This window comes from Chaetodon trifascialis, chromosome 11 (genome assembly GCF_039877785.1).
Source record: "Chaetodon trifascialis isolate fChaTrf1 chromosome 11, fChaTrf1.hap1, whole genome shotgun sequence".
NCBI classification, from domain to species: Eukaryota; Metazoa; Chordata; class Actinopteri; order Chaetodontiformes; family Chaetodontidae; genus Chaetodon; species Chaetodon trifascialis.
In genome coordinates, this window is record NC_092066.1 from 21,347,173 (window position 1) to 21,360,057 (window position 12,885).

The window sequence follows — 12,885 nt, forward strand, 5'->3', positions numbered from 1 at the left end:
CCATAAGCAGAGAGAGCAGATATCTGCTTATGAATCTGCAGGCAAGGCACAAGATGTTGCTATTGGAAACCTTTTGGTTTCTGTTTGTAGTCCATTCGTGGTCCAGGATGTCAGTATCTGCTCACATGTCTGTCCTTAGTGTTGTCTTTTTCCCCTTTCTCTTCATGTTATTTATCTGTCTGAGGCTGGGGGTGGTCTCCTCCACTCTCTGCTGTCTGCTGCCTCTCACCTGTGCACCTGCTTTGCATCAGGCTCATCAGACCAGCAGTATGTAAGCCTGGCTTTCTTCACCACTGGTTCCCACTTTGTCTTGACTCCTCCTGTGTCACGTGTATCCCCTTCGCCTGTCAGCCCCGTCCAGCCTCAGTTAGCCTGCTCTGCCTCTACTGTTTTTTCTGAGTTCGCCTTAACTTTGAGAATTTTGTCAAAAACTGTTTTCTTTCTTATTCTAACTTTGTCAGCTGTTCTGCACCTTTGAGTCCAGTCAAAATTCTGAGTGAAAGCTTTACACAGGTAGTAGGCCTACTGACCAATCACACCTGAGCATGCTTTGGTTGCATACATGCTAACAGCCCTTGTGGAGAGACATTGGTTGAATGCCATCTCAGAATCTATCAGCTGACAATGATTTAACTTTTTCTTAGCTTTTGTATTCATCAGCATTATATGCAGATATCTGTTTACAGAGATTAGTCAAAATGTCGTTTGAACCTAAAACAAGTTGCCTATCAGACTGTAAACAATGACGGCCACATGGAAGAGGAGGTCCTCGCCCAGGTATCTGTTATCTGGCATACAGATATCTGCTGGCTGCACTTGATACCCTGAAACATTGTTGCTCCCAGACGCTAAATCATCACCAGATGATAGCAGATGTGTGCCTGGTCTACAGATAGACCAATACAAAATAAGTTAATCAGCCGTCACCTCCAAAATAACATTTTCCACAGGGATGTAATGCAAATAAAACTGTTAAAAACTATAGAGGGAAATTTTTAATTCAAAGGAAAACTAAAATGCTGTCATTGACTGTTTGTTCAACATTGGAGAGGAGGGATCCCCTGAAATTCTAAACCGTCCCCACTACCCGAATCTGGTCACATGATGTTATGATTTTTGCTGGAATCCTTCACAACAACATCAGCAGCAACAACAACCGGATTTACTAGAATCTGCTTATCTGATGTTCTTAACCGCCTCAAAGAGAAAAACACAATTTGGGATTAAGTGATCCCTTTTTTCCAAATTCCTCTTGTAAAGAGCTTCCATTCTGATTACAGCAATAATGCACATAATTTCATTTTAAGCCAAATTCTGTGCAATAAGGCTTTGTATTTACCCTAAATGTACCAAATTGTGAAATTCACATGGAGACAGAAGACCTTGAGGGTTGTGCTCGGATGCTCCAGCCTGCTCTGCTTTTATCCAGCATCTCATTGGTGGTTGTTGTCTCACTGGTTGGCATGACATCATGTGCCCTGTTTGGCAAAGATGATGCCTGACTTTAACAGCCCTGCCTGTCCTGAAGATGTACAAGTACTTCCCAGCAGTATAAAGTAATGGCTATACATACATTAGCATGTATATTCATTACAGCAACTCGAGGTTTCTCACTATTTGTTATTGTGATTTTGGCTGTGTTCCAGTAAGCGTAAAGACACGATGGTGGTCACTACCTTCACATTTTTGTAAAAATCTGTCTTTAAAGGGGCAGACAACAATTCTGAAGGCAATTTAAAACAACAGCACAACTTAGCATTGCACTCCTATAACACTGTCAGAATTAATATAGAATGTTTAAAGCAAAGGGGGTCACATTTGCTGCAGCTGGACCACAATGCAACTTGCCACAGTGTGTTCGGGCAATTCGATGTGTTATGCTCGTGGTGGAAAATGGACACTGACTCGAGTGATGTCACTTGAGGTCAGACATTACACAACTTGTTCTGGAGACACGATATGCAGTTGCACCTGTACACACTTCCACACTGCGCTGCTAGCTGAGCGCCTTGGACAATGTAAGACAATGATTTCAAACGACAATGGTTTCAAATCGTCCAAATTGGATCATTTCAAATCTTGATTTGGGTTTCCTATGTGCTTCCATTTTGGTCAGCTGCTGTGGTGGAACCACCAGTGAAACCAGCCTTAACAAACCCCATATCTTTATGATAAAATAAAAGAGGTGAAAAAACTGTAAAATCCAGACATCAAAAGGTAAATCTGAGCAGCTGCAAGATGATTGACAGGAAACACAAGAGGAAGCTGCTCCACAAACCTGCTTAATTTTTCAGGGCTTTTAAAAGAGAGCACTCTCACTGATTGGAGAAACTACTCACAGCTCACAAACACCGAACCTGTAACAAGAGGCTGCAATTGATTGGCCAAAGAGGGTCACAAGCAACAAATGCTGGGGACCATTGAGGTGAATTTGGCTTCTGACACCCTTTAGAAAAATGTTAGAGAATTCCTACTTTAGTAGGGTTTTTAAGGCTTTGTATGTGTGGAGGGTCCTTTTCTGTTTGCTTCAATGCAACCAGCCAAACTTGTCTTGGAGCCTGTTTTCAACAGCCGTGGTAGAAGCAGCACTTCAACATTCAGATTTGACTTCACGGTTTGCTGATCTCAAGTGGCAGCAGCACTGGTGCTGGTAACTGAGTAGCTTCCTCTCTCTTTTGCTATTTAACGCAAATTCTTTGAGACAGACTCAAGTTCCTCTGTCCTCACTGTTAGTTAATGTTGTTCCAGAGGCCACATTATTGTGTTGTGCTATTTGAGCTGTTTATTTATAAAGACCTTCATTACAAAGCGCGTCTCGGAGGACTTCAGGCTGGATGATAAAATGGTGTTAACACACCTTCAGGCAGGACGCTGTCTCACTCCTGTCCCAGTTAAAAGATCCAGTCACTGTCACGTCTCTGTTCCATTTATTGGGCCAGGCCTCAGCCTCAAATCAGTGCCCACAGTGCTGATGCATGAGCCGTCACAGCAAACACAAGATATAAAAGTGGTGGTTTTTGGAATGATCTTATCATTTATTCCAGGGACTTTTTGTCTGATTCGACTTACAAGTGCATCAGTAGAGCCTCAGTTCCTAAATGATATGAGCTACAAATCAACAAAAACAAGAACACAGGTCAGCACTGTTTGCGATTCCTGTTAAATTGCAACCCTGACATGTGATGCAGGTACTGAAAATGGAGATGACCAGGCAGGGGATTTTCATGTGATGTTCAATGACCTTTAGTAGTTCATAGATCAAATAATATCCAGATTAAGAGCCTCCTCCAATATACAGCGAGGCTGTTTGTGTTGTGCTTCTTAAGAGAAATGGATGATTTTTTTTTTTTTGTGAAAAATAAGTCAGTGTGTGTAAGTTAGTTAGTGTTGACAAACTCGCAGTGATGAAGAAGACTAATCTCGAGCATCATCACAGCTACAAACATGCTAAACTGGATGAGATAGAAGGACAAACGAGCTTGGATAAAGTTGACGCTCTTCTCTCTCATCTGTCACTCTCATTCAGAAGGAGGAACTGTGGAGCTGCCTCAGACAAAACTGTTCCAAAGTGTCTGTTTGTCCAGAATAATTCATAGAGATGAAGGAAAACCTGACGTGGAAACTCATATGAAAACAGCTGATGTGTCTGACAACCTGCAACATGAAACCATTGAGCTGCAAAGCAACGACCTGCAAAACTGACTTCCAAAGACTCAGTTCTGCTCAAGACTGACTGATCCAACCCTGGAAAACCAGCTGAGAGCATCATCATCATCATCATCATCATTTCTACCATCTGACATTAGATGCCTCACCAAGGAGAAACAGTTCCAGCCACTGCAGAGGATTGTGTGATATATGTGTTAAATAATTTAATAAGGCCGGGGTGCCACCTAAGGGGGCAAAGACCACCCTGACACAAGTGAGCCCACTCCTCCCTCCTTCACTCCATCACGTATACATAATCAGCTTCTCAGGTGGCCCCTGACTGACTGAACTGTGGGTGGTCATGCTGCATTGCATCACTTTTAAGGTGATTACAGTTAATTCTGAGGAGAACTCATTCATGACAGTCCATCCAAAAGCGGTTGAGATGTCAGTCTGGACCAAAGTGGTGCAACAAACTGACTGACGTGGTCATCCCGAGGGCTCACGCTGCTTCGTGTGGTGAAACGTGAAAAGGTCCAGCATGAAAGAAAGTCAGTAATGGTCACTTACGGCTCTTGTAGAATCTGGTCCATTTAATCATCATGTAAACTAAGTCTGAGTCTCGGAGCATAAAAAGGCATTATCATCCTACTGGCTGAGTGGCCGGTGAAAAGAAAATCAATCAAATCAATCTTTCTTTAAGTGGCCAGGACGAAAAAAAAAAAGATACACACATTTAAGGGTTTTAATATTCGAGAAAACTGCAATCACATGCAACCTCTCAGGACGCTTACAGTGTCGTTCAGTTCATAAGACACTTTTTCTACAAGTCAGAGCTGATGAAATTAAAAGAAAAAAAGACAAAAACAGCATAAGACATCTTCTTTCACAGCATGAATTTCTTAGAAGATTTTCTGTCCACAGGAGTTAAAATAAAACTGCTCGTGCTGGGATGCAGCAGGGGATCGTGCTCACTGCGAAGACGTTAGGTGGAGGCATGATCAGCGGCTGTGCGCTGACATTTTTCCTTAAAAAAAAAAAGATTTTAAACCTGCAGTAGTAGTTTCTCGTGCTGAAACTTTTGATTTTGCAGCCTTTGAAAAACAAACTACTCACACTGATGACAAACTCACTTGTGAGTGAAGATGCTCACAGCTATTAAAGAAGGTATCAAGATTCGTCAGTTTGTATTTGCGAGCTCTAGCGTAACATTGTGGTGAATTTGGATGACAAATATCTAAAAATATATATTTTCAATCTACATGTCAGAGCTGTCTGGAGCATTTTTGAACAGATCCAATATTAATACAAATCCTATAGAAGTGAAAATGCGTTTATAATGTTCATGTACTCGCTAAAATGATTCCAATGGAAACGCATAATCCACTCCTGGTCAGATCAACATATTACAGAAGAACAGAAGATCTTGTCTTAGAAAATCTTGTTTATCATGAAAATCTGAACTGGATGAATGTAGTGAATCCACGTAAATGTACATGAAGATTGGGATGTTTTTATTGGGTCAGTGTTTTTATTTTTCCTCCCTGGACATCAGTAGGAATGGACTCTGAAAGCAGATATCAAGCTGTACATGTTTTCCTTGTAATGTTGCCTCACTACTCCATCTCTACATTTGTTTAATCATCTGTTTAGAGTGTCGGTGCACGGCTTCGACGAAGGCGCCCACGTTCTCGGGGTCCATGTCGGGGTAAAGGCCGTGACCCAGGTTGGCGATGTAGCCCCTAGTGCCGAAACCCTCCAACATCTTCTTCACAATGTCTGAAATGCGCTCCTGAAGGGGGAGGAGAGAGGGTTAAATTTCAGACGTTCTCAGATCAGTCATGGTTCAACTACGGCTGTAGAACATTTAGAATAAGTCTGAGTGCCTGGCATATAGTTTGCTCAAACTGGGTCAGGGCAGGAATGATCCTCTGGTGAAGAGTTAGAAATTGCCATAGAGTGTGTAAACAAAAGTTTGTCAGAAAGAATTACTGCACTTGACATGAAGCAGAAATGTATGAATGGAAATACTGTGGGATGAAAATAGGATTCACAGCATGTGAACGCCGGCTGCTGAAAATAGCAGCAGCTGAGAGAGAAAAAGTTGGGAAAAAGTGGAGAGCTGTCTGCGCTTTTCCTCCCTTTCTGTTTTACTTCATGAAACACAGCGTTCTGCTCTGGAGCCACTGAACACCTCACAGTAAACCACTGACATGACACAGGTCGGCTGTGCTGCTCTACGACACATTACAAACACGTTATGAAGGAAACTCTTTTATCTATTTGAACAGAGGGATGATCTTCACATCTTCATCTCTGCAGAGGAGATGCGTCTTCTGGCCCAAACCTAACCGTTACAGTCCACATGGCTGCTCAGGACTGACCCTTACACCTGCTAAATGACATCATGTTAATCCCAATATTCCTGACAACTGCTTTAAATGACAGGAATTGGTGCTCTGATTTCCAAATTAACAGAAAGTGTCATTCCTGTTAAGACTAAATAGCACATTTCTGACATATATACAGTAAACACCCTGAAGACCTTCCAGTAAATGTAAGGGAAAACAAAGTTGTATGCACATGTGATTTAAGAGAATTTGGGGCATTGTATTTAGAATTCTCTTTCGTACAAATGACATTCATGATCGGTCTAGACCTGTCGCTGCAGTCGCGTACAGTCTGGATCTCTCCACAGGGAGAGATACAGAGCTACAGCAAAAGGAATATCCTTTTTACCATCATCATCATCATCATGCTAAATGACTTTTTTATTCTCGCTGCCATACTTCTGCTCGACAGCGTATCCATTTCTGTAGCTGCTCTCAGCGTCTTTATGCTGGCCTCTGTTCAGTGTCATCCTCTCTTGTTCCTCGAGTGTAACATCGCCGACCGTCGCCTAGAACATCTCTGTGACTGTCGCATGACCGCCTCTCATGTGAGTCGAGGACCACTTTGCTTTCGGGAATGTGCACCTCCTCATGAACAGGCGGTATTGATCAGGCTGAAATGGGTGATTAACAATGACTTTGTCCACTTAAGAGAGCACAAAGAAAGCTCACAGAGAAAACTCAGAGAAATTTACGATGGATCTTCTTCCATGGAGCCAAAGGGTCGAGCCGTGGCTGTCGCTTGTTACTTGTATTCTAGCAAGAGTTTTCATTTTCTATCTACATGCTCAATGTATTTGTTTGACTGTAATTATTTATATTGAATGTTCGGTTCTCCTTTGACATAGGCTGTCAGTCTTGCTGTGGGTGAATAGGAAGGCTTTTGTTAATGCTTGAAAAATGGACATAAGTCAATAAAAAAAGACAAAAAACAGGAGGAAAAAAGTGAGAGCCTACACCAAAGTGGGAGTGGAGGTTACCTTTGGAGCGTAGAGAGCACAGGGGTCCATGTTTCCCTGCAGGCTGACCTTCCCTCCTGTGCGCTCCCTGTAAACACACAGGACACACAGGCTAAGCCTTTAACCAACAGGTGAAGTATTGATGAGCGGAGCAGGAAACACGCCCGTTTGTTGACTCAGACCCTGCACCCAGTGACAAGCCAGGGATGAGGGAGAGGTCACTAATGGTTAACCTGCTCCTCAGGAATCACAACAGCATGCTTCACCATTAGCGCACGGCTACACATGACTGGCTCCAGCCCCGAGACGTATTCTGCTTCTATTTAGCTTCCAGCTCATTTTATGCAGTCTGACCGTGACACTGGAGTTTGAGACTGGAGCTGTATTGATTATTTTCTATTCCTGCTCACATTCCGGAGATGCAGTCTCTCAGTGCTTCAGATCTGACAAACTACAACCAAGCAGCCAGCTCTGGTGAATTTTTGACAGATTTCACAAATAACTGATGACCTGATGTAGTATATTTAACACAGAGCTCAGTGCAGAGACATGTTTTAGGTGTTTTTTGTGCCATGTTGTCAATTTAGAACCAAAGCCTTTTATACGATCAGTGGAAAGATATCTGTAGTAAAATCAAAACAGCTGTGTGTGGGTGTGTGTGTTACCGTGCTGATCGTGGGTCAATGGTCCAGTCCAGTCCCACCACCTCATAACCAGACTGAGACAGATCCTCTAAAGCATAGTGAGCATCCTTTGCAAACACAATCTGGAAGACATCACAGAAGAGCACGGAAAAGTAAACAGAGCAGCTTTTTCAAAGGACTTCTGCACAATCACCATGAAGCATTCCTGGTGAAATGCTGCCATCTTCTGGCGATACAACAAAGCAGCTATCTGTATTAGTCCAGATGGATCCTTAATGATCCCTCCTGGGAAAAGGTGTTGTTGAAGCAACAGAGTGGTGGTAAGAATAGAAAAGACGATTGAAACTAATATAGAAAGTAATAATAACAAGGAAACAAACGGAAAAATACGGGAAATAAATAAACAGAGCTGTCACAGCTGACTCAAAAGATGTGCACGTGTACATCATTAGCCACTGACGGTGTCAAGAACAACACATGCTGAAATATGAGAAATTCAAGAAACCTGTTACTGCAGGTGTGTGTGTGTGTGTGTGTGTGTGTGTGTGTGTGTGTGTGTGTGTGTGTGTGTGTGTGTGTGTGTGTGTACAGCTATTTTTATGAGAAGCAAGTTGAGTTTTAGACTTTGGGAGTGCAGATATTTTTAGAAAGTTGGGACATTTTGGCGACTTTGAAGGTTGACACTTGGTTTTAAAGGTCCGGTTAGAATTAGGGTGAGGGCTGAGGTTGTGATCATTGAGGTTAGGTAAGGAGCTCAGGAATGAATTATGTCAGTGAGTGTCATAGGACAGAAATATAAATGTGTGTGTGTGTGTGTGTGTGTGTGTGTGTGTGTGTGTGTGTGTGTGTGTGTGTGTGTGTGTGTGTGTGTGTGTGTGTGTGTGTGTTGTGGATTTGGGCAAATGTATAGATTTGGACAAAAGCACATTGACTGCTGTCTCTCACCATGGGAACGTCCTGTCCTGCCTCCTTGAGTTTATCTTTGACGCAGCGAGCGATGTCTCGCAGGTAAGGCAGAGAGAACTCTTTAAACTCAACCGGCCCCAGAATGCCGGCGTGGGACTCGAAAACCTGCAGCGCCTGGAGGACACACACAAGGAAAACGTTTTGTTTAAACCCGCAGTAACCGACTGCATGTTGGCCCTTAAGGGGCAGCACAACAAAGCCGTAAACATAACGTTGACATATGATCATACTAAGATGATGGCAAGTTAGCAAACAGTTGTCAGTGTAAACATCCTGCATGCTGTGAGCTGCACTGGCGTCATTATGATCCATCTAACAAATACAAAGCCAATGTTCTGTCTCTCTTTTCCTTGGTCCCCCTGAGGGAAACATCTGGCTCTTTAGCTGCTAAATGCTCCACTGTGTTCACCAGCGAGTAGCTGACTGACTGTCTGCTGTTTGCTGATGAGCATGAGCGTTTATCAGAGCTTCCTTGTTGAAGTGACTTGCTACATATAGAAGCAACGCAGATACAATTGGTGAGACTAAACCGAAAGTAGAGCTGAGACCTGCAGAGCTGGGTGATAATTCTCTGTGAGCTTGTCACTACGAGCCACCTTTTTTTAAAAATCATGCAGTCATTTTATTCATTGTTAATCCATAAATATTCATTATAGCAGCATTGGATACCCCTAACAGCATGATCATTAATTCACTGTTTCAAAGCAGATTAGTGGGACAAAAGCTGCAATAAAAACAATATTCTCTCTTTTTCCTCGCCGCTGTGGCCGAGGTCAAAGTCACACCAGCAGAGAGGCTGCTCAAGCTCAAAGCGGCTAAAGAGACAGATTCTGGAGTCACCCTGCTGCCCCAAATACTGAAGTGAAATGACTGCAGTAAAAGTGGCAACATACTCTGCTGGTGTGACATTGCCTATACTTCGTTATAATCCAGGTTTGTGCTTTCAGGCTGTGCTCAACAATTTTGTGGAAAAATTGCTGCCTCAACTGGATTTTGTGCTGATACTGAGAAGCAGGTTTGTTTCCATAAGGAAGTGTGTGCAGGAGCTGCCACAATCAGCAGACAGAATTCATGTCCAAACTCCTGACACACTGCCTTGTACTGAACCTCTGAGGTACTGAGCCTTTTTGAATCGTACTGTTTTTCTTATCAAACATCGGCCATCCACGTGTCAGAAAAACCTGCAGGCTCTTTCCTTCGAGGCGATTGCGATGTTGAATTCGCATGTGTCATGGTGGTGGTGCAACAGGATGAAGAGATCTGAAAGCAGGGGGTCTAACCTGAGCTCCAGCTGCCACCTGCCCCAGCAGATACTCCACTATCACATCTGTCAGCCTCCTCAGCAGCATGTGGCTGGCCTCAGGGTGTTGGTACAGCCAGCGCTTGGCCTTGGAGTGGGTGTTGGAGCCTCCGCCTTCGATCATGTAGGACATCAGCGTCCACTGTGGAGGGACACGGGAAAAAAAGGGGAGAGGAGAAATCACAATACAGTTTAGCTGTGTATGCTTTTCTTTACATCTTCAAACGTGTCTGTATCATCTCTAACCGGAGCTCCGGTGAATCCTATGAGCGGCACTTTGCCCTCGATCTTGTGCCTGGTCAGCGTGATGGCTTTGAAGACGTAGCCCAGCTCTTTGGCCACGTCCACTTTGGTCTGCAGACGCTGCAGGTCCTCTGGCTCCTTCAGGGGCTCTGGGAATGTTGGACCTTTACCTGGCACCATCTGGACGTCCATACCTAGAGCCTGGAGGGAGGAAGACGAACGAATTGAGACGCACAGATGTCTGCAATTTAAGATGATGGAGAGACATACTGCACCATGTTTATAAAGGAAGTGTCCCGATATTCAACTTACATGGTAGTAGATGAGAGCACAAACACCAGAATGGGCCCCCGTTTTTTTTAATCAACAATAAAATGTACAAGTTTTTATAGCTGGTTTACTTTTTGGGAACACATCAAAGAAGAGTTTTTATCTGCTGTGATCTGTGACTGTTCAGAGTTTCCCACCACTCTCAGTTAAAGTGTGAAGCTTCTGCAAAGTCACACCAAATCGCACAAACCCAGAAAAATGCTATTTAACCAAGCAACTTACCTGTGGGATGACCAGGATGTCAGAGAAGATGATGGCAGCATCAAAAGGAAAGCGTCTCAGAGGCTGGAAGAGGAAAAAAAGAAGACATTTTTTCATGACATCATCTCAACTCAATATACTGTGTCACTGCTTATTTACTATTGCTAAGTATCTTAAAACTGAATCAATTTTAAATAATGAGTTTGAAAAGCGCTGTTATACCTGCAGAGTGAGCTCACAGCAGGCCTCTGGTGACCGACATGTCTCAAAGAAGTCCTTCCCGGCTCTGAACTCACGAAACTCTAAAAATCAGATTCAGCAGACATTAATGTCTTCATGATGTCTTAAATGTCTTACTGTTGTTTGTCCTAAAATTGGACCGTTTAAAGACATTTATTGAAGCGAAGAAAGTCTTTGAATTTAGGATAAGGGAGAGGAAATCCAGGAAAGAAAAGACCAAAGTACCTGGTAGATATCTTCCAGCCTGTCTCATACACCAGACAGGGACATGTTCGGTTTCTTCTCCTCGTGCTGCTCGCAGGAATGTGTCATTCTGGAGCTGGGGGAAGTCCTTGGGGCTGGACAGAAAACCAAAAACAAAGGTTTAATATCAGTCTTCAATATCAAAACGACACATAGTTGCAGTGTAGCTGTAGGCTGAAGTAACAGTAATGTATCCAAAAGAATGAGAAGCAGAGCGACATTACTCATCAGTATCAGTAAAATGCTGCCTCATCTGACGTAAACGAATGTAAATTAAGCACACAGGGATGAAATAGTCACACTCATTGCTCCTATTGACTTCCATTTGTTATTCACACTGATTTTACTAAGCTTAATTATGGCTCAAACATGATGGCTGCAAGGGCACTTTAACAGGCTAACACACACTGACAATACAGACAGGACTGTCTGTGTCTGACGATCCAAATTTACATTTCAAAAAGTAAATGCTCTTTGTTTGAATGGTGGCAGTTTCCTAATCACTACAGCCCGAGGGCCACAATATGGTAACAAGCTTCTGTTATCTAACATACAGTAGAGGCACGTCCCACCCTTTCCACTGCAATCATGCTAGGCATCTAGCTGAAGAGCGCTTATGAGAGATAACACTCCTCTGCTCTCTTATCATCTTCCAGCAGTAGAAAAACAGTTGAATGAGAGGCTGCCTGGGATGCATCAGAGAAGTAAATCTAACTGGTCACTGCTTGGATCACTGAAAACTGCTCTCCAGTGCAGATCACTGAAGCCTCCAAACAAACTAATCGTGTTAACTTTAACTTGAATTCAGTTTACTTCTGGCACCTAGATATGGAGACATGTGACACAGTTACAGCTGCAGACCTGCTATTAGACTGTAGAAGAAGAAATAATCATCGCTGGTGTTGAACTGGGATAACTCAGGGAAAGTTGTCATCTATAATAATAAAAATTGTTCATAAAACTGTTTTCTTAATACAAGACACGATGGAGGCAGAGCCTAGTCAGACTAAACCAATATAATACTAACACCATTAATAATAACATTTAGAGATAAAAAGCCACTATATCTACATGCCGTATTTATCAGAAGAGCCATTTGATTCATTAAAGCTAAAAAATCATGCTGCAAAGGGAATGAAACCTTAAATGTGAGCAACAGAATATTAAACCGCTGCTTTTCTGAATGAGAGTTCTCCTTAGCTCTGCTAATCAGGGCTAACACGGAGCATTAATGACTATTACTGATACCATTTTCTTGTGAAAACTGGATTATAAACGCTGAACATGATGCTAAACTCAATTCATTGCTGTGTGAAGAAATTATTTCATAAGAACGTCACAGGCAAGTTTCATAACGCCACTGTTCTGGCAGCCAAAATGCTAGCGTTAACCTTAATGTAATTCTCTAGTTTTAGACGAACAGAAATACTTACAGAATTAAATCGTCTTTGCTCATGTTGACAGGCTGAAGAGATGACAGGCTTTCTCTGATGCTCCTCTCTGTCGCTCCTTTTAAATGTCAGTTGCGACCTGCGGCTCCTCAACTGTCATTAGACTCTGTTTGCACAACTGTGTGCGCGACTGCACTGTCGCTCCAGGGCGCGGCCATCTTGAAACACCATGTGACCAAACCAGGAAGCGAGTTGCGTATTCGAAATAAAATACTTTATACAAATATTAAAATCATACTTTTATAATACTTACCAACAAAAATATTGTTT

At 42.8% G+C, this 12,885-nt stretch overlaps 1 protein-coding gene across 1 annotated transcript; it reads right to left on the bottom strand.

The window, feature by feature from the left end:
* Positions 1 to 4,379: 4,379 nt before the first annotated feature.
* Positions 4,380 to 12,788, bottom strand: urod (uroporphyrinogen decarboxylase). Its single transcript, XM_070974864.1, has 10 exons — positions 12,598 to 12,788; positions 11,147 to 11,259; positions 10,904 to 10,983; positions 10,703 to 10,765; positions 10,154 to 10,351; positions 9,888 to 10,049; positions 8,587 to 8,721; positions 7,663 to 7,763; positions 7,019 to 7,085; positions 4,380 to 5,440 (listed from the first exon to the last, which is right to left on the bottom strand). Exons 1-10 carry the CDS (start codon positions 12,618 to 12,620, stop codon positions 5,276 to 5,278), a joined length of 1,107 nt encoding a protein of 368 aa, XP_070830965.1. The 5' UTR covers positions 12,621 to 12,788; the 3' UTR covers positions 4,380 to 5,275.
* Positions 12,789 to 12,885: the final 97 nt, after the last annotated feature.

Coding starts and splice junctions, on each gene's coding strand:
- urod (XM_070974864.1), bottom strand. CDS start 12,620: ATGAGCAAAGACGATTTAATTCT. Junction 11,260..12,597: donor AGCAAAGACGATTTAATTCT/GTAAGTATTTCT, acceptor TTTTCTGTCCAG/CCCCAAGGACTTCCCCCAGC. Junction 10,984..11,146: donor GGCTGGAAGATATCTACCAG/GTACTTTGGTCT, acceptor TCTGATTTTTAG/AGTTTCGTGAGTTCAGAGCC.